General features: G+C 44.9%; 1 protein-coding gene across 1 annotated transcript in view; it reads right to left on the reverse strand.

The window, feature by feature from the left end:
• The window catches only part of PLCH2 (phospholipase C eta 2), a 264,606-nt gene that overhangs the window by 64,845 nt on the left and 176,105 nt on the right, over positions 1 to 23,656 (reverse strand). Inside the window, 5 exon segments of the mRNA XM_070759112.1 lie at positions 7,636 to 7,729; positions 9,640 to 9,810; positions 15,928 to 16,057; positions 17,367 to 17,610; positions 18,843 to 18,989. Of these exon segments, the coding sequence (XP_070615213.1) occupies positions 7,636 to 7,729; positions 9,640 to 9,810; positions 15,928 to 16,057; positions 17,367 to 17,610; positions 18,843 to 18,989 (786 nt within the window).

The following is a 23,656-nucleotide window of genomic DNA, read 5'->3' on the forward strand; positions in this document are numbered from 1 at the left end:
ATCTAATAATTAAAACTAAAAACCCATAATTTAAAAACATGCACACAACATACATTTGAGGGGGTGCCATAGAGAGGAGGGGGTCAGGCTGTTTCCCAAGGCACCAGAAGGCCAGAGAAGGAATATCGGACATTAATACAATTGAGAGAGTCCAGAAATATTTCACGAGAAGAGTCCTCCACTCTTCTTCTCGCAAGAGAATACCTTATTCCACCAGACTTGAAATTCTGGGCTTAGAAAAACCTACACTAGAGCTACGTCCCCTTTGATCTGATCTAAATGTAGTTCATAAAATCATCTACCACAATGTCCTACCGGTCAATGAGTACTTCAGCTTTAACCGCAGCAACACACAAGCACAAAATAGATTCAAACTCAACGTAAACCGCTCAAAACTCGACTACGGAAAATACGACTTCAGCAACAGGTATTCATCGATGCCTGGAATGCATTACCTGATTCTGCTTTCTTTTCCACAAACCCCCAAAACTTGAGACAGTCTACAGTTGACCTTAATCCATTCCTAAGAGGTCTGTAGGGGGTGTGCACAATAATGGGCAGCCAAAATTTTTACTGACCCACTGTGGGTGTGGCTTATTTTGTGGGTGTGGCATGATGGTCATGTGACTGACTGGGTAGGAATGGCTTGCCGGCCATGTGAGCAGGTGGGAGTGGCTTGAACGATCATCATCGTTCAAGTGAACTGTTAAGTCCTCGACTTACAATGTTACCAGTGTCACTCGCGGAGAGGGGCGGCATACAAATCTAAATAAATAAATAAATAAATAGATAAATAAATAATTTGCTTCGTATTTCCCGCGCTCTCCTTCCTGGGTCACCTCCCCCACATCAGGCTGGGTAGCTGGGCGAACGGGTGCTGCCAGAAGCATAAATGCTGCCAGGGGGGCTTCCACCCACGCCTTCTGCTTGCACCTCAGGTGGGAGGTGGCCACATGAGGCCGGAGGGGAGCCCAGCAGGAGAGAGGGAAGCTCGTCCAAGGCCAGGAAGGAGGAAAGAAGAAAAAAGCAAGGAGCACAGACACAGCAGCAGGGAAAAAAAGGAGAGCCGAGCCGAGACCAGTAATCCAGGAAATGACAGTCGCCGATCAGCTGGAGCTGTGCACGCATCATTCCAGCTATCATGGGCCTCCCTAGGTACGCCCAGGTTTCATCAACACTCCGCAGCTTGCACTGGCTACCTATCAGTTTCCGATCACAATGCAAAGTGTTGGTAATGACCTATAAAGCCCTACATGGCATCGGACCAGAATACCTCCGGGACCGCCTTCTGCCACACGAGTCCCAGCGGCCGATTAAGTCCCACAGAGTTGGCCTTCTCCGGGTCCCGTCGACTAAACAATGACATCTGGCAGGACCCAGGGGAAGAGCCTTCTCTGTGGTGGCCCCGGCCCTCTGGAATCAACTCCCCCCGGAGATTCGAATTGCCCCCACCCTCCCCATCTTTCGCAAGATGTTAATGACCCACTTATGTCGCCAGGTATGGGGGGATTGATTCCCCCCCCCTTTGCTGATTATAGCACTTGAGAATGCTATGATTGTGTAGTATTGATTGTTTTTTAATATTAAGGGGTCTTAACTTCAGTTTTACTAATATTAGTAATAATAATTAATTAATCTTCATTTCCACCTGCCTGCTGCCCACCCCTGGTGTGCATAAGCGCACCATTGTGCCTACCCTCCCTGTCCTACTATTTTCCAAAGCATCCAAAGGCCAGAGAAGGAATATCATGGATGGAAGTTGACCAAGGAGAGATTCAACCTGGAAATAAGGAGGAACTTCATTGGCGAGAGCGATCAACAGAGGTTTGCCTGCGGAGGTTCTGAGAGCTACAACACTTGAGACTTTCAAGAGGAAATTAGACTTTCGTTTGTCTTGTCTCCGGCTTGAGCAGGGGGTTGGACTAGATCAGTGTTTTTCAACCAGTGTGCCGTGGCACACTAGTGTGCCGCGAGACATGGTCAGGTGTGCCGCGAAAAAGGAAGCTCAGGTTCCAGTCTTGCAACTTTTTGCTGAGAGAGAGAGAGTAACACAGAGAGAGAAAGAGAGAGAGAAAGAGATAGAGAAAGTGTGTGTGAGAGAGAGAAAGCAAGAGAGAGAAAGAAAAGAGAGAGAGAAAGCAAGTGTCAGAGAGAAAGAATACAAGAGAGAGAGAGAGAGAGAGAGAGAAAGAAAGCAAGAGAGAGAGAGAGAGAGATAAATGAACAAAAAGGGGAGGGAAAAAAGAGAAATGAGAAAATGATTGAGGCAGAGAATAAGAGGAAAGAGAGAGAAAGAAAAGAAAGAGAGAAGTGACTCTTGATTTAAAGCATATGATAAAAAGCACCCAAAGAATAAGAGAGAAAAAAAACCCAGCCCTCACCTGTTTTTGGAGATGGTTCAAGAGTGTGTATACACACATACACACACACACACAAGGGTGGGGAGGAGATAGGGATGGAAAAAGAGAGGAAAGTGTCTGAGGGTGTCATTTTGTGTCATTTTTGTTGGTGGTGTGCCCCAGGATTTTAAAATGTAAAAAACGTGCCGCGGCTCAAAAAAGGTTGAAAATCACTGGACTAGATGACCTGCAAGGTCCCGTCCAATTTTAATAATCTAATCTAAAACTCTTGAAACCTTCCCCAAGCTCGTTCAAACAGCCTTTTAAAGGGGGTGGGCAACAAAATTAGAGCAATTTCCAATGCTTTCCCTCCCACCCGGACCCCCTCCTCGCTTTAAAGACAGGCTGAAATTTTAAACTTGCTTTGTTATCCGGTCTTAATGATGCGATCTCTTTTTATTTCCCTCTTTTTATCCTATCCGACTGGGTGAACTTGATTTCCCACCGGCTCCAGTTGGGTTCCGGCTGTTTCCTCATCCTCCCCTATCCATGGCATAGTGTGTATTTGTGTGTCTGTGTGTGTGTTTTCTCCTCCGGTTGGATTTTGTCTGCACTCTCGGGGGGGTGGCGACAGCTCCCGTCAATTTTTTTGTTGCTATAGAACTACCTAGCAACTGGGGTTTGGAAGCAGGGTTACATATTTAATATGTGTGGAGCCTTCTTGGAATTGATGAAATGACCAAATTGCAGACAGGAGATAGATGAAGATGTCTCACATCCCTCCCCCTCCTCTGTTGAGGGAGGGCCGTTCAATCTGGACACAGACGGACTCTGACCCCCTCTTTCAAATCAGCCGTCCTCTGGAGCCAAATCACACCCGTTTGCACTACTTAGGTGAAGTAGTGCAAATACCCTGATTATTTATTTATTTATTTATTTACTTACTTATTTATTTACTTATTTTTATTAATTTTATTTATTTATTTATTCATTCATTCATTCATTCATTCATTCATTAGATTTGTATGCCGCCCCTCTCCGCAGATTAGCCTCCAAGTGGCCTCAAAAGGATGCAAATGACCAGCAGTCTACAAGGAGTATAAATCCTCCAGGACCGCCTTCTGCCGCATGAATCCCAGTGGCTGATTAGGTCCCACAGATTTGGCCTTCTCCGGGTCCCATCGACTAAACAGTGTCATCCAGGGGAAGAGCCTTCTCTGTGGCGGCCCCGGCCCTCTGGAACCAACTCTCCCCAGAGATCAGGACTGCCCCCACCCTCCTCACCTTTCATTAAAAACTCATCTTTGCCGCCAGGCATGGGGAAATTGACACCCCCCCCAGTTGCCAAGCTTGGTGTATGGTTTGATTGGATTGTGTGATTATTTTATTATAAGGGTTTTAAATTGTTTTTTTTTTAAATTGGATTTGTACACTGTTTATGTTGTTGTGAGCCGCCCCGAGTCTTCGGAGAGGAGCAGCATACACATCTAACAAATTATTATTATTATTATTATTATTATTATTATTATTATTATTATTATTATTATTATTATTGCAACCACTCTGTCAGAGCCAAAGAAGCTTCTTAGATGAGAAGCGAAAAGTCTTTAAAAAAAAGGTACAGTGGCACCTCTACCTAAGAACGCCTCTACTTACGAACTTTTCTAGATAAGAACCGGGTGTTCAAGATTTTTTTCCCTCTTCTCAAGAATCATTTTCCACTTACAAACCCCGAGCCTCCGAAACTGTAACCGGAAAAGGCGGGGAGAAGCCTCCGTGGGGCCTCTCTAGGAATCTCCTGGGAGGAAACAGGGCTGGAAAAGGCAGGGAGAAGCCTCCGTGGGGCCTCTCTAGGAATCTCCTGGGAGGAAACAGGGCTGGAAAAGGCAGGGAGAAGCCTCCGTGGGGCCTCTCTAGGAATCTCCTAGGAGGAAACAGGGCCAGAAAAGGCAGATAGAAGCCTCCATGGGGCCACTCTAGGAATCTCCTGGGAGGAAAACAGGGCCAGAAAAAGTGGGGAGAAGCCTCCATGGGGCCTCTCTAGGAATCTCCTGGGAGGAAACAGGGCCAGAAAAGGCGGGGAGAAGCCTCCATGGGGCCTCTCTAGAAATCTCCTGGGCGGAAACAGGGCTGGAAAAAGCGAGGAGAAGCCTCCATGGGGCCTCTTTCTCTATATCAAAATATATATCCGTAGATTTTCACGGGTATAGGTATGTAGATTGTTGCGAGGTCAGGGTTTTTTCCTGTGTAATAACGTCTTTGTGACATTTCAGTGAAATCACATTTGCCGAAACGTCGCATAGACACTCAAAATATTACACGGGGTAAAACCCGAACTCAGAACAATCTACACACACACACACAAACACACATATGCACACACAAAGCTGAAGGGATTGGATATTGTAGCCTAGAGGTTAATTCTCTGCCTTACAAGGCAAAGGCTGCTAGTTCAAATCCCTGTGAGAAGGTATAGAAACATAGAAGATTGACGGCAGAAAAAGACCTCATGATCCATCTAGTCTGCCCTTATACTATTTTTTGTATTTTATCTTAGGATGGATCTATGTTTATCCCAGGCATGCTTAAATTCAGTTACTGTGGATTTATCTACCACGTCTGCTGGAAGTTTGTTCCAAGGATCTACTACTCTTTCAGTAAAATAATATTTTCTCACGTTGCTTCTGATCTTTCCCCCAACTAACTTCAGATTGTGTCCCCTTGTTCTTGGGTATGGCTAGCTGATGAGGCCAGAACAAGGCCAAAATAAATCTATCCTAGTCTCCCTTAATTTTCAAATTCAGCCGCTCCAAGTCTTCGTACAGGGGCAGCACACAAATCGAATAAATAATAATAATAACAACAATAATAATAACAACAACAACAACAACAACAACAACATGTTACACACACACAAACACATGCGCACATATAGTGTGTGTGTCTCTGTGTGTAACATATTTTTGCTGATAATTCAATAGAAAACAAATATATATAGAGTTCAAGTGGTTCTCCATCCACCTCCATTTATCTTTGGTTCTCCCTCAATTCCCCATCGGAATCAACCAAGCCAGACACATTTTTCAAACTTGACTTTAACTCAATCTGCTCACAAAGAATCAATACTTTTATGAAGGTGGCCACTCCGCAAAGTGACAGCTTCGGTACACATCAGGTTTCTACTGAGAATGGAGTGTTTTTCGGTTGAGTCTGCTTGAGTTGTGTATTTGTGTGTGTTATTTTGTGTGAGAGAAATAGAGAAGCTGACATGGCAAAGTTGGTGTCACCGGAGAAAAAAAGGAGGTGTCAGAAAGTGGCTTGGTTATTACAACCAGCTGCACATCAATCTTAGCCATCCCTTTTTGCTTCCCACTCCCCAATTCTTTGTGATTGTGTGTGCAAGCGTGTTAGAAAGTGCTGGGGTTTTTTTTAACTTTTCTTTTTAAGGAGGGGGGAGTTTATAAAGCGAAAAACATCAAGAGTTGAGTCTGGTTTGTGCCAGAGGGCCTGGGGAACCCAGAGCGGGTGGGAGCCCATTAAACGGCTCGTGGGATCTGCTGTAGCCGAGGTGGCGGGTGTGGGTGTGATGATTTTATATTATTACATCATATTAATATTATTTATTAGATTTGTATGCCGCCCCAAGTCTTCAGAGAAGGGATGCATAAAAAACTAAATAATAATAATAATAATAATAATAATAATAATAATAATAATTTGTTTGATACTATTTTTTAAGAAAATGTTTTATTGCTTTAAATGAGGTTTTACATTTTGTAAGCCACCTTGAGAATCACCATGGGCAAGTTTTCTTTCTTTCTTTCTTTCCTTCCCTTCTTTCTTTCTTTCCCACATGCTGACTTTGTGGAGTCTGATCGGCCGCTGGGATGTGTCAGGCAGGAGATGATCCCATAAGTAATTTCTCCTCTCTCTCTCTCCCCCTTTCCCTCCTTCCCCCTCCCTCTCTTTCTCTTTCTCTCCCTCCCTGTCTTTCTCGTCTTCTCTCCTTCTCTCCCTCTCTTCCCTTTCCATCTCTTTCTTTCCTTTCCTTGTCTTTAGTTTTTGTTTTACTTTCTTCCTCCTCTCTCTTTCTCTCCCCTTCCCTCTTACCACCTCCCACTCTGTCTCTGTTTCTCTCTCCCTCCCTGTTTTTCTCTCCTTCTCTCCCTCCTTTTCTTTTCCTTTCCTTGTCTTTCTTTCTCCTCTCTCTCTCCCTTTCCCTCCTTCCCCTCCCTTTCTGTCTCTTTCTCTCTCCCCCTTCCTGTCTTTCTCTCCTTCTCTCCCTCTCTTCTTCCCTTCTTTCCTTCTCTGCCTCCTTCCCTCCCTCTCTTTCTCTCTCCACTTTCAAAAAACAAGCAAAAATCCTCTGTCTGTCAGGAAGAAGGACTGGATACTTTTTAGAGGACACTCTTCCTGAACAGGTGCTTCAAAATTACCGTTGCTGTCTAAAGGGCTTTTTGTTACCTTAAGACTCCTTTTGACCAGCTTTCAAACTATAATTGTCATTATTTCCTGCCCTGGCAAAGTGAAGGCATGACCGTCTGAAACTGTGCTAGGTGCTGCTCAATTATTTTGTTGCTGTAATTGTGACTTTTTTCCCCTGCATCTGGAGTCTGTCTGGGTTCCAAAAATATTTACAAATGCTGGGGAACGTACCGAACTGGTGACGTTTAACGGATGTCTCAATTAAAACCAAACTACCGTACATCAATTAAATTTGGACAATTTGGATCTAGTAAAAAGCCATTTTTTGGAAAGCAAACCCCAGGAAAAAAAATTAAGGGGACGAGGGAGATAAATACACCATTTTTCACAAATGAGGATAAGAGACAATATTCTCATTGGAGCAAATTGTCCGAGCTTGGGTCACTCCAAGAATTTAACTAGGAATTTAATGTTCCAAAGCTGTTTTTTTTAATTTCAGGAGGTAACCAGATTATCTTTGAAGACGTTTTGCTACTCCTCCAAGAAGCTTCTTCAGCTCTGGCAGGATAGAGTGGGCGATTTATATTCCTTGCAGACAGCTGGTAATTTCCATAAAGAAAGAAAACAGAAAGAAAAGAAACCATTCGCTGGCTGGGGAACTCTGGGAGTTGAAGTCCAAATATCTTCAAGTTGCCAAGGTTGGGAAACACTGACCTAGATGATGGAGAATCTCTACAGACTTTTAGGAACGCAACGGCGGAATATGTGAGCCTGATACACAAAGAATTGTCCAGATCTGGGCTGTGTAGACAAAAACATCCCACCTCTTCGAGATGACCGGATTTCTTGGTAAAAAAACAAACAAACTTACCGTCAATCCCCAGAGCTCCCTGCTGCCTGTTTTCCGGACAAGGTTCGAACTGATTTATAATTTCCAAGCAGTGTTCTTTGGTGACGTTGCTCATCTAAATAAATTTTAAAAAAGAAACGTGATGTGTGGATATGAATTGGGGGCATTCAAGTGACTTTTGTCCAGTGTTCTTGTAATATGGAGGTTTCCTTTTTTCCAACCAATGCAAAGAGATTTTATGCAGGGGGTTGGACTAGAAGACCTATTCTATTCTATTATTGTCCTGTCCTGTTCTATTTTCCATTCCATTCCATTCCTATTCCATTTCAGTCTATTTCCTTCCTTCCTTCCCTTCTTTCTTTCCCTCTCTCTTTCCATGTCTCTTTCTTTCCTTCCCTCCCTTCTTCCTTCCCTCCCTCCCTCCCTTTTTCCTTCCTTTACTCCCTCCCTTCTTCCTTCCCTCCTTCCCTCATTGTCTCTCCCTTTTCCCTCCTTTCTTCCTTGTCTCCCTCTCTCCTTCCTTCCTTCCCTTCTTCCCTCCTCTCCCTCCCTTTTTCCTTCCCTCCCTCCCTTCTTCCTTCCCTCCTTCTTTCCATCCTTCCCTGTCTCCCTTTTCCTCTCCTTCCTCCATCCCTTCCTCCCTTCCCTGTCCCCCTTTTTCCCTCTTCCCTTTCATGTCTTCCCCCCCCCTTCCACTTTCCTTCCTTCGGTGGGATTCAATTTTTTTTACTGCCGATTCTGTAGGCATGGCTTGGTGAGCGTGTCAGGGGGAGGTCCCTGAAAAATCCCCAATTCCTCCCAATCAGCTGGGACTCGGGAGGCGGAGAATAGATGGGGGGCGGGACCAGCCAGAGGTGGCATTTGGCGGTTCTCCGAACTACTCAAAATTTCCGCTACGGGTTCGCCAGAATTGGTTAGAACCTTCCGAAACCCACCTCTGCTTCCTTCCTTCCTCTTTCATTTTTTCCTCGCTCTCCCCCTCTTGGCCACTCTGATTCTAGTCAATTTGGAGAGGCTGATAGCACCCACCCACCCTCCAAAAAAAACAGCTCCAAACCCAGATGAAAGGCGTTAAAATCCAGCCATCGCTTCCACAAGCAAATCGCAACGCGAGCCCTGGAAACTCTTTCACTGCGCTCGGACAGGATAAATGGATCTGACTAGGGCTTGTAGCTCCTTCCACGGGACAAGCAGACAGTAAATCAATGCAGAAACTCAGAACCTGGCATCGCACTGGAGAGTTGCAAGAGCGGTGCACGGACCGTTAACCGACAGTGTATAAATATCCTTTGGGCAGGTATGCCTAGTGGTGGAATCTAGCCAGTGGAAGTAGAAAGGATGAGGAATCAGGCCGAAGCCAACATATGATTTGGAGACTTTGGCCTGCTGCATATTATGTATTATTAGACTGTGTTCGTGCTGTAGGAATTGGGAGGGGGTTACTGAATGAGGGATGTAGAGATGTAGCTATAATAGATAGATAGAATTCTTTATTGGCCAAGTGTGACTGGACACACGCAGGAATTTGTCTTTGGTGGAGATGCTCTCACTGTACATAAAAGATAGATAGATAAGATAGATAAGATAGATAGATAGATAGATAGATAGATAGATAGATAGATAAATAGATAGATAGATAGAAGCCAAAAGCTGGTGGGAGTTAATGGACACATTGGCAAAAGACAACTGGTCAATGTGATGAACTTGTGGGTGTGGGAACAAGGGAATGAACTTTAAACAGGATCACGGGGGCCGGTTAATTACGTGAGGTCAGTTCTGACTCCATCGCAGTATTGCTTGAATATGTCGCTCCTAATAAATGACTGTATTTCTTTTGAGGCTTGGCACATGGCTCATGTATTAATTAGGACATCTTTCAGAAACTTCACTGTATGTGTGTATGTGTGTGTGTGTTTTTTTGCCGGCAACTGGAACCGAAAGAAATCTGGAGAGACCCAAAGGAGGTTGCACGAGGCGTTTGTGTGTGTGTGTGTGTGTGTGTGCAACAACTTCATGCCCACCTACCTTTTGCTCGGTGTCCAAGAAACGTTTGAGATCCTCGGGATCGAGGAAGTCCTTGTGGTTGCTGTAGGTGAGCATGAGAAGGTACAAGTCACGGCGGGTGGACATCATTTTGTAGAAAGCGCAGAATTCTTCGAAGTCCAGGGTGCCCTGGTTGTCATCCGTGTCAGCCTCCTGTTGGAACGAACAAAAGGGGAAAAGCAGATGGTTACCCGAGTAACTGAAGGGTCTTTGCAGGAGACCCTAAACCACTTCAGACAAATACCTGCCTAATCTCTTCTTTAAAAAAAACCCCTCCAGTGTTGGAGCAGCCACAACTTCTGGAGGCAAGGAGTTCCACTGGTTAATTGTTCTTGCTGTCAGGAAGTTTCTTCTTAGTTCAAGGTTGGATCTCTCTGACTTAACTCATAGAATTCCCCAGCCAGCTGAATATAGGCTGAATATAGACCCCTAGGCTAGAAGGGACCTTGGAGGTCTTCTAGTCAAACCCCTTGCTTAGGCAGGAGACCCTTGATCATACCAATCAATCAATCAATCAATCAATCAGAATAGAGATGGAAGGGACAGTGGAGGTCTTCTAGTCCAACCCTCTGCTTGAGCAGGACACTCTAGATCATACCAATCAATCAATCACTCAATCAATCAATCAGAATAGTGATGGAAGGGATTTTGAAGGTATTCTAGTCCAACCCACTGCTCAGGCAGGAGACCCGAGAACACTCACTCACTCACTCACTCACTCACTCACTCAATCAATCAATCAATCAATCAATCAATCAATCAATCAATCAGATAGAGATGGAAGGGACCTTGGAGGTCTTCTAGTCCAACCCTCTGCCCAGGCAGGGGTCCCTAGATCATACCAATCAATCAATCAATCAATCAGAAGATCTGGAAGGGACCTTGGAGATCTTCTAGTCCAACCCTCTTCTCATGTCAGGTAACTATCCAACTATTCAAAACAAAGACAACCTCCAGTGATGAAGTACCTACAACTTCTAGGAATAACAGACTGGGAATCCGGTCCATCCACATCCACGGAGGAAAACTGTGGGCGTTCACAGATTTCTCTACATCTTTTCACAACCACTGACTTTGTGTGTTTGTGTGTGTGTGTGTTTTTACGTTCTTTGGCTTTCGACGGATCGTCAATTCCCTAATGTGCAAAAACATCCGATCTAGTTTCCAAGACTGCCGTGGCGAAGAAGAACCTTTGCGTGCTGCCACCATCTGCCGATGCGAAAGGATGAACTCCAGCGGTAAGGCTTAAAGGCCAGGATGCGCTGGAGCTCCACTCACTTCAGCAGCCCAATTAGCATCGTCGAACACACACACACACACACACACACACACAAAGGTGCCCCAGTTCCAACAGCAATTTCACACACACACACCCCAAAACTCCCCGCTGCAAAATTAAAGCCACTTGGATGCTTCGCCGAGTCCGAAGCTTGTGGATGCTGGACGCAGAAAAAAAAGTGGCATGCATGTTTGGAAAGAGCACAAAATAGGTTGCAGTTGGGCCTTTCTCGGGGGGGGGGGGGGGGGAGGCTCTGTGCTAAGAGGCTTTTCTGCCTGGTAGCAGAAGGCACTGCAATGGGAAGGAAGGAAGGAAGGAGGGAGGGAGGGAAGGGAGGGAGGAAAAGGAAGGAAAAAGAGAGGGAGGAAGCAAGAAAATGGAAGGGAGAGAGGGAGGGAGAGGGGAAAAGAAGGAAAAAAAGAGAGGAAGGAAGGAAGGAGTGAGGAAGGTGGAAGGAAGGAAAGTAGGAGGGAGGGAGGAAAAGGAAGGAAGATGGAAGGGAAGAAAGAAAGGAGGGAGGGAGGAGTTAGGAAGGAAGGAGAGAAAGAGGAAGGTGGAAGGAAGTAGGTGTGAGGGAGGAAGGCAGGGAAGAAGGCAGGCACGGGGAAGGGAAAGGGAGGAAGGGAGAAATGAGGGGGAAGAGGAGAGAGAGGGGAAGGGGGAAGGAAGGAAAGGTGCGAAAGAGGAAAGCAGGAGGGAGGAAGAGGGAGGGGAGAAGGATGGAGGAAGGAGGGAGAGAAGGAAGGAAGGAAATAAAATGAAATGATACATTAGGACCATTACAAAAAATTTGCTGAGACAGGCGTCTCTTTCACACACGCATGCAGACATCAACTGGACTGTGGGTTTGTTTTACAACCTATTGACGTGTAGCTATTAGGAGTTGGGAGGGAACATTTCGATCAATATTCCCCAGCTGTTCCGAGGGGAACCTGTCAATCGATTGCCAAAGTTGGCATTCTGCCTGCCAATCACCCCTAAGCCGGGGTGGGCCTTCCCAGATAGCAGCCCATACCTATGGGGGGATTGTGTTGGAAGCAGTTGTGTTGATGTGTGAAGACACAACTGCAGGAACTAAATGGGCAAAATAGTATTTTAATAGTATTTTAAACAGAATACCCTATGAAAGCAGACTATCAATCCTAGGTCTAGAAAGCTTAGAACTACGTTGCCTAAAACACAATCTAAGTATTGCCCACAAGATCATATGCTGCAACGTTCTACCTGTCAATGACTACTTCAGCTTCAATCGCAACAACACAAGAGCATGCAACAGATTCAAACTTAATATTAACCGCTCCAAACTTGACTGTAAAAAAATATGACTTCAGCAACCGAGTTGTCGAAGCGTGGAACTCATTACCTGACTCAGTAGTGTCAACCCCAAGCATAAGGGGCGTGCATAAGTGCACCAGTGTGCCTTCCGTCCCCAGTCCAATTGTCTCTCCTTATCTCATTTATCTTTTCTTCCTTTCAAATATGTTCACCTATACTTTTATATCTTTTCTTCTATCCTTTTCTTTATTTATATTATTGCACATCAATGTGTATTATGCATTGGACAAAATAAATAAATAAATAAATACAAATAAATAAAAGTATTATTTTTCCCCCTTTTACAAACCCAGGAATGACACCAGCATTTAACAAACCTCAGGAAGAATCAAAGAGATTCTTGCGGCACTGTGCCAATTTTATGTCAGAGCTCAAGATAGATGGCAAATTAGGTTTTACAGGGGAGGGAAAGCATGAAATTTCCTTGCCAGGCATTTAAAAAGTCGCTTTGACAAAATGAACAGTGTTCATTCGAAAACGTCAAAGTTACATCTTTAGCAATCATCGGGGCTATCTATTCCCCATTTAGCTCTCTCTTTCCCGAAAGAGGGAATTAAGTTTTCTGTGCACGGCGCATAGAACTTGTCTTTCTTTTATTAATCTTCCAACATTAAAAGACTCATTCTATCTAACTTTCCACGGCATTGCTATCTCTTCATTGTGGGTGTTTGCAGGGAAGAAAGCTAACTGAGGCAGGGAGGGTGGGGAAAAGGAAGGTTTTTATTTTTTCTTTTAAAAGGGGAGAAAGCTGATTTTTAAAAAGAAGGCTAACCATAGAGATAAGTTCTCTCTTATTCCCAATTCCACAGGAATTGCTTCGTTTTTATTTTATTTTATTGTTTCTGACATTACTGCCTCTAGCTAAGCATGGGCCGGAATGATTGGGAGCAATTCAAAGTACGATTCCTCCCACCCCCACTCCGCCAGTATTGCCATCCGCGACCTGTGCCAGAAATGTAAAAAATGAAGACAGTTTTGACTGTAGCGCCCGCAATTTTAAATAATAGATTTAAGTGGGAGACATAGAGGTTGACTGGCAGATCGGCAGAGAGTACACGGGCCGTATAGCCCAACATTATATCTTGTTTCGAGATTAGTTTAAGAGCTTGCTTCTTTCTTTCTTTCTTTCTTTCTTTCTTTCTTTCTTTCTTTCTTTCTTTCTTCCTTCCTTCCTTTCCTTCTTTCTTATTTGTTTTGTCAAGTATGTATCGGTGGTATACAAAGATATAATAATATTTATATACATAATACTAGTAATAGAGAAACGGGACGGAAGGCACGCTGGTGCACTTATGTATGCCCCTTACTGATGTCTTAGGAATCGGGTGAGGTCAAGAGTGGAGAGTCTAAGGGTAAAGTTTTGGGAGGTTAGGTGATGATACTTCAGACTCTGGTTATGAGTTCCATGCATCAACTACTCGGTTGCTAAAGTTGTATTTCCTGCAGTCAAGTTTGGAGCGGTTTACTTTGAGTTTGTATCTGTTGTGTGCTCGCGTGTTGTTGTGCTTGAAGCTGAAGTAGTCGTTGACAGGAAGGACGTTGTAGAAGATGATTTTATGGGCTGTGCTTAGGTTGATATAGTTCTAAGCTTTCTAAACCTACGATTGTGAGTCTGGTTGTGTAGGGCAGTGGTCCCCAACGTTTTTTTCACCAGGGACCAGTTTCAGCAAGACAATTTTTCTATGGCCCAGTGGGGGCGGAAAGGGGCGTGGTTGGGGGCGGGATTAAGCATGGGGGTGCTGGTCCTCCCTGCCCCTCTTTCCCGCCATCGTCCTGTGGCCGGCAGAACCTGCCTCCCAAGCCCTCTTGCCCAGCGGGAGCTAAGCGCTGGAGAGAGGGGGTCAGGCTGGCCCTCCTGCCTCCCCCCAGCCAAAAACGCAAAAGCGCCCTGCGGCAGAAGCCAAAAGCGGCTTGAGCCTCTCGGTCCTTCCCGCCCCTCTGTCCCATCCATCGTCCTGTGGCCGGCAGAACCTGCCTCCCGAGGCCTCTTGCCCGGCGGGAGGCGAAGCGCTGGAGGGAGGGGGTGGCGGCATGAGGGCCGGCAGCTGCTGACTCCACGGACCGGTGCAACATGCCCCGCGGCCCGGTACTGGTCCGCGGCCCGGTGGTTGGGGACCCCTGGTGTAGGGGATTCTGTTGCGAGTGGCGGAATGGAGGGCTCTTCTAAGAAAGATACTTCTAATAAAGTATCTCTGGACACTTTCTAATGTTAGAAATGCAGTGTGGGTTCCAGTCAGATGAGCTTATTCAAGGATTGGTCTGGCAAAAGTTTTGCATGCTCTGATTAGTGTGAGATTTTTTTCCCCTCAACATTTTTCTCAAATTTGAAAAAAAAAATGGAAAAAAATTGATTTTTTTCTCAAGATGATGATGATAATAATAACAACAAAGGAGTTGGGACCTTGGAGGTCTTCTAGTCCAACCCCCTGCTTAGGCAGGAAACCCTACACGATTTCAGACAAATGGTTATTATTTATTATTATTATTTATTAGATTTGTATGCCGCCAAATTGCAAAAGTCGATATAGATCGCATCAATTGGATTACCTTGGTCAAGTTGAGTGGTCCAAATGTTTTTACAGTGTAAGAGTTGTAGATTACAGGATAATTTTTTTCTGAAACCAAATTGTTTATTGGAAAGTAGGTTATTAGCTTCAAGGTGGAGTAAAGGATTGGTTTATGATTGATTCCATAACTTTGCAAGTGACACAACACAAAGAAATAGGTCTGTAATTGTTGCTTGCTTCCTTCCTTGCTTCCTTGCTTCCCTGCTTCCTTCCCTGCTTCTCTGCTTCCTTCCTTGCTTGCTTGCTTCCTGCCTTGATTCCCTGCTTCCTTCCTTGCTTCCTTCCTTCCTTCCCTGCTTGCTTGCTTGGTTCCTTGTTGCTTGCTTGCTTCCTTCCTTGCTTCCTTCCCTGCTTGCTTCCTTCCTTGCTTCCTTCCCTGCTTGCTTGCTTCCTTCCTTCCTTGCTTGCTTCCCTGCTTCCTTGCTTGCTTCCTTCCCTGCTTGCTTGCTTGCTTCCTTGCTTGCTTCCTTCCCTGCTTGCTTGCTTGGTCCCTTGTTGCTTGCTTGCTTCCTTCCTTGCTTCCCTGCTTGCTTGGCTCCTTGCTTGCTTGTTTGTTTATTTATTTATGTACTTACTTATTGACTGACATATTTATTTGTGTGTGTATTTGTTTATTTGTTAGTCTATTTATTTATTTGTCTGTCTGTCTATCCATCCATGTACGTATTGGTAGCATACATAGACATAACGCTGTTTATATACATGAGATGGGTACTAATAGGAGGAAAACATTAGGACAGGGGATGGAAGGCATGCTCCTTACTGACCTCTTAGGAATCGGGTGAGGTCAACAGTGGTAAAATTTTGGGGCTTTGGTGATGATACTACAGAGTCCGGTAGTGAGTTTCAGGCATTGTCAGTTTCTTTGGATCAAGAACCAGGGGAGGTTATGAAATTAAATTCCACAACCTCCTCAGCATCCGAGTCTCCCACAACAGCTGCAAACCCCAATGTCGGATAGTAAGCCCGAGGCGGAGACGGACTGTGTTTACATCCCCAACCGCTCCCGGGACCGGCTGTCCCTCCGAGCAAACCACCACCTGCCTCATTAGACGGCCGCGGTGGGAACGGGCACGAGGGGAGCCTCACCTTGAACATCTGCTTGACCTTCTGGCGGGGGAGGTTGACGTTCAACTTGTGCATCAATTGAAGGACCTCGTTAATGCTCAGGCTGCCATCGCCGTTTTTATCCGCTTCGTCGAAGGTTTGTTTCAACCACATTTTTGAGCCAGAGTTAAGGAAAGGGGAAGGGACATCTCGGGAAGGAGGAAGGACAGTCAGAAGAGAGGGGGGGGTATTTGATTTTTGGCCCTTTTTCGGGCCGTTTTCTGGCTGTTTTTTGGGCTGTCTTCCCGTCAGGGGTGGGCCGCTACTGGTACGGTGAGGTGCTAAGTTCCGGTAGCAATTTTTGGGAGCGCACACAGCTGCACATTCCTGACGCATGCACACATGCCCTCTGCTTGAGATTTGGTTTCTGCGCACTGACAGCAAGAAGAATATTGTGTGAAAACATAGAAGCATAGAAGATAGACGGCAGAAAAAGATCTCCTGGTCCATCTAGTCTGCCCTTGTATTTCCTGTATTTTATCTTAAGATGGATCTATGTTTATCCCAGGCATGTTTAAATTCAGTTCCTGTGTGTTCCAAGCATCTACTACTCTTTGGATGGTTGGATGGATAGAAACATAGATACATAGAAGACTGACGGCAGAAAAAGACCACCTGGTCCATCTAGTCTACCCTGTTTCCTGTATTTTATCTTAGGATGGATCTATGTTTATCCCAGGTATGTTTCAATTCAGTTCCTGTGGATCCTTCCTTCCTTCCTTCCTTCCTTCCTCCCCCCCGCCCTTCTCTTCCTTCTTTCCTTCCTTCCTTCTCTTTCTTTCCTTCCTTCCTCATTCATAGAAACATAGATGTTTGTCAGCAGAAAAAGACCTCATGGATTGACCAACCGTGTCTCCTGGACATTTGTTCCAAGCATCTACTACTCTTTCAGTCAAATAATATTTTCTCACGTTGCTTCTGATCTTTCTCCCAACTAACCTCAGATTGTGCCCCCTTGTTCTTGGGTTGACTTTCCTATTAAAAACACTTCCCTCCTGAACCTTATTTAACCCTTAATACTTCTGCATGCACAGAAGCAAAAAAATTGCTGAAATCATGCTCACACGAGCATCCCCACATGAGATTCCTCTTGCTGAGCATGCGCAAAAGCCAAATCTTGTACCGACAGGCGCCTGCCACCCGTCGTTCTTTCTTGTGTGTAAACAATTGTTGAAGGGAAAAAAATGTGGTGCATTACTTTCTGGACGACCCTCGTATTTTTACAATCCGACCCATCAAATGTTTACGGTGGGGGTGTCCCTCTGAACTTCCTGCCAATCAGCTTGGGAGAACTGGTGCTAGACTTATGGTTGGGGGTCACCAGAACACAAGGAACTGTATTAAGGGGCCGTGGCATTAGAAAGGTTGAGAACCACCGGTCTACAAGTTTTGGATCCCATCCGCTGCCCCCGAAAGGATACTGGTCTCTAGTCCTTTGCCGTTTGGACAGGCTGTCTTCATCGCTTATCCCAGCCATCAGGTACTTGAGGCCAGTGATCCATATCCGTGCTTCCTCCCCGTTCGAGGACACCAGGTCGAGGGATTCCATGTGGTCCCCGTAGTAGATGGTGAAGCAACAGTTGGGGTCGAAGCTGCCGTCGCTGTAGCGCTGGAAGATCTCCGACTGCTTCCCTTCGCACACTTCCTGGATGGAATCGATGGAGACTGCGGGAGATGGGGGGGGGGGGAGGGAAAGACGGCAGAGTTAGAACACAGTGCTCGGCCTTTGGACAACGGGTGCGGCTGCTGCCGGATGTGGTGAGGGTTAGTGGGTTAGGAGACGCAGGGGGAAAAGGGAGAAACGTCTGTCAGGATTGCCGTCCCGGTACGCCAGTGCATTGCCTGCTGTCAGACTGCCATAGTCAACTGGGGAGGGGGATAAGGGGAGGGTCAGCATGAGAGGGAATGAATCTATTCATCTCCACCTCCCTGCCCTTTATCCCCCGAACTAGGGTGGGGCTTCACTAGCAGAGATGGCTTCTCCACCCCAAAGACGGGCCCATAGATTTTCCCTGCTCTCCTCTTCTCTGGCTTCTGTGCATCTGTGAATCAGGCACAGGACCCAGCTGTTCCTCCTCTTCCTCATCAGCCACCTCCAGGCCTGGGGGCTGTGGACTCTAATCGGAGGGTTGACGGACGGCGCAGGCTCTGCCTCTGCCTCTCTCTCTCTCTTGCTCTCTGTCTCTGTCTCTTTCTCTCTCCCTCTCTCTTCTCTCTCTCTCTGTGTGTCTCTCTCTCTGTGTCTCTCTTTCTCTGTGTCTCTCTTTCTCCTCTCTCTGTCTCTCTTTTCTTCTCTCTCTCTTTCCCTCTCTCTGTGTGTCTCTCTCTTTCTCTCTCTTTCCGTCTCTCTTTCTCTGTCTCTGTCTCTTTCTCTCTCTGTCTCTTTCTCTCTCCCTCTCTCTTTTCTTTCTCTGTCTCTTAAGACTCTTAGGGAAGGCGAGCAGGATTGGGGCAGTGTGTATCTCTGGGGGAGCTGATTCCAGAGCCCCCCCGCCAGAGAAAGCTCTTCCTCTAGGGCCCGCCAGGTGACATTGTCTGATTGACAGGAACTGGAGAAGGCCGACTTGTGGGACCTAACTGGTCGCTGAGATTCGTGCAGCAGAAGGCAGTCCCGCACATAATCTGGCCCGATGCCATGTAGGGCTTTATAGGTCATTACCAACACTTTGAATCGCATCCGGAAACCAATCGGCAACCAATACAGTCCGCGGGCATATCTAGGAAGGCCCATGACTACATTTCGCATGATTTGCAGTTTCCGAACACTCTTCAAAGGTCGCCCCATGTAGAGAACATTGCAGTAGTCAAATCTCGAGGTGAGATTGCTTTTGCTATGTCACAAAATTCTGATCTGTGACCTTGATCAAAGAAGGACCAGTTTGAAATGCTCCACTTACTTTTAGCCTTCTCATTCTTGCGCGAGGGTCTCCAGCGAATGCAGGACTTGTGTTCATCCAGGTAATAGAAACGGACGAGGCCTTTGGAGCTGCCCCTGAGTTTGATCATCTGCGTGCCGTCTTGCATGGAACTCATACATTTTTCCACTGCGAGGGAAAAAGAAAGGGGGGGGGAATCAATATACATATACAGTGGTACCTATACTTACGAACTTAATTTGTTCCGTGACCAGGTTCTTAAGAAAAGTTTGTAAGAAGCAATTTTTCCCATAGGAATCAATGCAAAAGCAAGTAAAGCGTGCAATTGGGGAAATCACAGGGAGGGTGGAGGCCCTGTTTCCTCCCAGGAGATTCCTAGACAGGCCCCACGGAGGCTTCTCCCCGCCTTTTCCGGCCCTGTTTCCTCCCAGGAGATTCCTAGAGAGGCCCCACGGAGGCTTCTTCCCACCTTTTCCAGCCCTGTTTCCTCCCAGAGGATTCCTAGAGAGGCCCCACAGAGGCTTCTTCCCACCTTTTCCGGCCCTGTTTCCTCCCAGAAGATTCCTAGAGAGGCCCCAAGGAGGCTTCTTCCCACCTTTTCCGGCCCTGTTTCCTCCCAGGAGATTCCTAGAGAGGCCCCACAAAGACTTCTTCCCACCTTTTCCGGCCCTGTTTCCTCCCAGAAGATTCCTAGAGAGGCCCCACGGAGGCTTCTCCCTGCCTTTTCCAGTTACAGATTCGGAGGCTCTGATTTGTAAGTGGAAAATGGTTCTTGAGAAGAGGCAAAAAAATCTTGAACACCCTTATGCAGAAAAGTTCATAAGTAGAGGTGTTCTTAGGTAGAACTACCACTGTATATTTGTATACATATATTTGTTATGCTAAAGATTACATGCCCCATGCTGCGTACTCAATTTGTAGAGGTCAAAGCGACAAAAGCTTTTAATGGAAAAAAATCAAGTTCTAGGTTCAAGAAACACATCCCCAGCTGCAAAACCCAGCGTGCAGTTTTGTAAGGCGTTAAGTTTAATGGCGAGCTGCGTCTCGAAACGTGGACCGGCGGTGAAAATCAATATACAAACTGCATCCCAGGGAGTGAAAAGATGCAGGATTTGCAAATTGGGTAAAAACCTGCTTGTCGGATGGATTTACTCCAGACGCGGCCTGCTATTTATCCTCGTCTGCCTCACAGATAGTCTTAGAGGCCTTGCCCACAAGCGCCTCTTTTGTCAATCTTAACCACAAATTGCAACACAATCTAATTACTCTTTATTACCTTAAGTTTCAGGTTGCATTGATTCTTTCCCTTAGTTACTGCCTAGCCGAGCTGAGCAATGAGCTCTCTTATAACTGGCACCAAATTCTGTTCGATAGCTTCCGGGATCTATGCAGTTTGTCAGGAATAGTTTGACTACATTTTTATTTACTATTATTTGGCTTATTCTGAGAATAGGAGAGGAGGGGAGGGGTGAGGAGGGGAGGGGCAAGTAGGGGAGGGAAAATAGAGTAGAATGCAGTAGAGTAGTGAAGAGAACAGAAGAGAAAATAGAGTAGAGAATAGAAATAGAAAAAAGATAGAACAGAACAGAATAGAATATTGGAATGGAATGGAATAGAATAGAATATTGGAATGGAATGGAATAGAATATTGAAATGAATAGAATGGAATGAAATGGAACAGAATATTGGAATGAATAGAATAGAATGGAGTTTTGGAATGGAATCGAATGGAATAAAATATTGGAATGAATAGAATAGAATGGAATGGAATAGAATATTGGAATGAATAGAATAGAATAAAATATTGGAGTAAATAGAATAGAATAGAATATTGGAATGAATGGAATGGAATAGAATATTGGAATGAATAGAATAGAATATTGGAATGAATAAAACAGAATAGAATAGAATAGAATGGAATAGAATATTGGAATGAATAGAATAGAATGGAATAGAATACTGGAATGGAATTAATAGAATAGAATGGAATGGAATATAATAAAATAATAGATGAAGAACAGAACAGAACAGAACATTGGATGTTCTACCACCCTTGATAAATGGCAACCTTTCACTGAATTTAAGCTTTTAATTAAAACCTTTAATAAATCTTTAATTTCAGGGCTGATAAACCCCTCAAGAAAAAAAACGGCCCTTCCCTCAAATTCCCTTTTTATGGTTTTCGCTAAAAAATGGACAATGGCTCCGAACTCTCGACATGTCAACATTGATCTTGGTGTTGGGGGTGGGGTTGTTTGGGGTGTGTGGAAGGGCAAACTACGCATTTAAAACAGGAATAAAAATAAAATATCGACGTGCGCCGTGGCCAAAAAAAAAAAAGTGACAGGATTGTTCTTTGATTTCGTTTTTATTTCTGTTCTGACCTCACAGGGAAAGTTCGCCGGTCGTCTTGCACGATTAGGAAGCTGAGGCAAAGCGACTGATGTGAGGGGATTGGCCGCAATATTTCAATGATGGAGGGTTGTTTTGTGTTGTTTTTCAAATAATCACATTTCGTTCCACATTCCACCCAGCTCCGACCAAGAAGAAATGAATGCTTTTACCTCAGGGGTTTTAGGTGGTTTTTTAAAATATTGTTTTTATCTGTTCTAGGCCACGCAGAGTCCAGAAGCAGTTGGGTGGCTTATACATTTAATAAATTAAATGAAATGAAATTCATTTGGGGAGGTATTAAATTAACGTATTTTTAACCCCTTTCCCAAATTACAGATCAACCTCTACAGTTTGAGTGCCTGGAAACTTGAACTCTCGTTTGTTGCTATTGGCACCCAAAGGAGATTAAAAATTATATAATAATAATAATAATAATAATAATAATAATAATAATAATAATTATTATTATTATTATTATTTATTAGATTTGTATGCCGTCCCTTTCCAAGGATTCGAAGCGGCTCACAACAACAATAACAATATAGTCCAAATCTAATAGTTTCCATCGTTTCTCAAGTCAAATCCTCCAAGTCAATATTAACAAGTGTTGGTTATGACCTATAAAGCCCTACATGACATTGGACCAGATTATTTTTGGGACCACCTTCTCCCTCATGCATCCCAGCGGCCAGAAAGGTCTCACAGATTCGGCCTTTTCCAGGTCCCGTCAGCCAGCCAATGCCGCCTGGCGGGACCACGTGGAAGAGCCTTCTCGGTGACGGCCCCGGCCCTCTGGAATCAACTCCTCCCGGAGATTCGTACTGCTCCCCCCTCCCAGTCTTTTGAAAAGCCTTAAAAATGCACCTCTGCCGACAGGCCCGAGGCCACTGAATTTTAACAGCTACCCCGGCTTTGAGTGAATGAAATGTGGATGATTGGGTTTTTTTAAAAAAAAATGAATTAGGGGTTTTACAACATAATTCTTGTTAGACTTTTATGTAATTTTAGATTTGATTTTTTTTTTTTTAGTATTTTAAATGTTAAGATTTCTTACATATTTTGTATTTGTCTTGTTGTAAGCCGCCTGAGTTTCAAGAGAAGGGTGGCATGGAAATCGAATCAAATCAAATCAAATCAATAAATAATTGAATTTTTCAATATGAGTATTGCATTGGCAGTTCTGTGTTAGCAAAAACTTCAGAAGAGAAGGATTTAGGGGTAGTGATTTCTGACAGTCTCAAAATGGGTGAACAGTGCAGTCAGGCGGTAGGGAAAGCAAGTAGAATGCTTGGCTGCATAGCTAGAGGTATAACAAGCAGGAAGAGGGAGATTATATAGAGCACTGGTGAGACCCCATTTGGAATAATACTGTGTTCACTTCTGGAGACCTCACCTACAAAAAGATATTGACAAAATTGAACGGGTCCAAAGACGGGCTACAAGAATGGTGGAAGGTCTTAAGCATAAAACGTATCAGGAAAGACTTAATGAACTCAATCTGTATAGTCTGGAGGACAGAAGGAAAAGGGGGGACATGATCGAAACATTTAAATATGTTAAAGGGTTAAATAAGGTTCAGGAGGGAAATGTTTTTAATAGGAAAGTGAACACAAGAACAAGGGGACACAATCTGAAGTTAGTTGGGGGAAAGATCAAAAGCAACGTGAGAAAATAATATTTCACTGAAAGAGTAGTAGATCCTTGGAACAAACTTCCAGCAGACGTGGTTGGGAAATCCACAGTAAGTGAATTTAAACATGCCTGGGATAAACATATATCCATTGTAAGATAAAATACAGGAAATAGTATAAGGGCAGACTAGATGGACCATGAGGTCTTCTATGTTTCTATGTTTCTATGTTTTCAGCTTTGGAACCGACGTCGTGTGTGCATGAATTCCTTAACTTGTCCTGAGGTTGAGGGGAGGGGTATTCAAACAGACTCCCACCCCCCACCCAATTCGTATTGGGATATTAATTCGATTCGTAGGTGTTCGTCTCTGGATCGTCTATCCCTCCCTCCTCCCAGGCTTTAATATTTGGGGGGGCGCTGAAAGATGAATGACAGGCGTCCTTTGTTCCTGACGAGAGAGGCTGGTGGTACCGAGTCATGCCTGCCAGAAAAACCTCTTGAGCCAAGCAGAAGGACAAAGCCGCTGTGTCTGATTGTCTTTTGGACTCTGTGCACAAAGAAAGAATGAACAGCTCTTGATGGGTTGAAGCAGGAGCAGGCAAAGTTGGCTCTTCTATGACATGTGGACTTCAAACTCCCAGAATTCCTAAGCTAGCATGATTGGCTCAGGAATTCTGGGAGCTGAAGTCCACAAGTCATAGAAGAGCCAACTTGGCCCACCCCTGGGTTGAAGGATTCAGATATTCTGAAGTCGTCGGCACTTGGAAATTGTGATCCAGTTATACCACCCACAAGTATTGTTCGGTTGA

Source organism: Erythrolamprus reginae, chromosome 8 (genome assembly GCF_031021105.1).
Source record: "Erythrolamprus reginae isolate rEryReg1 chromosome 8, rEryReg1.hap1, whole genome shotgun sequence".
Classification (NCBI taxonomy): Eukaryota; Metazoa; Chordata; class Lepidosauria; order Squamata; family Dipsadidae; genus Erythrolamprus; species Erythrolamprus reginae.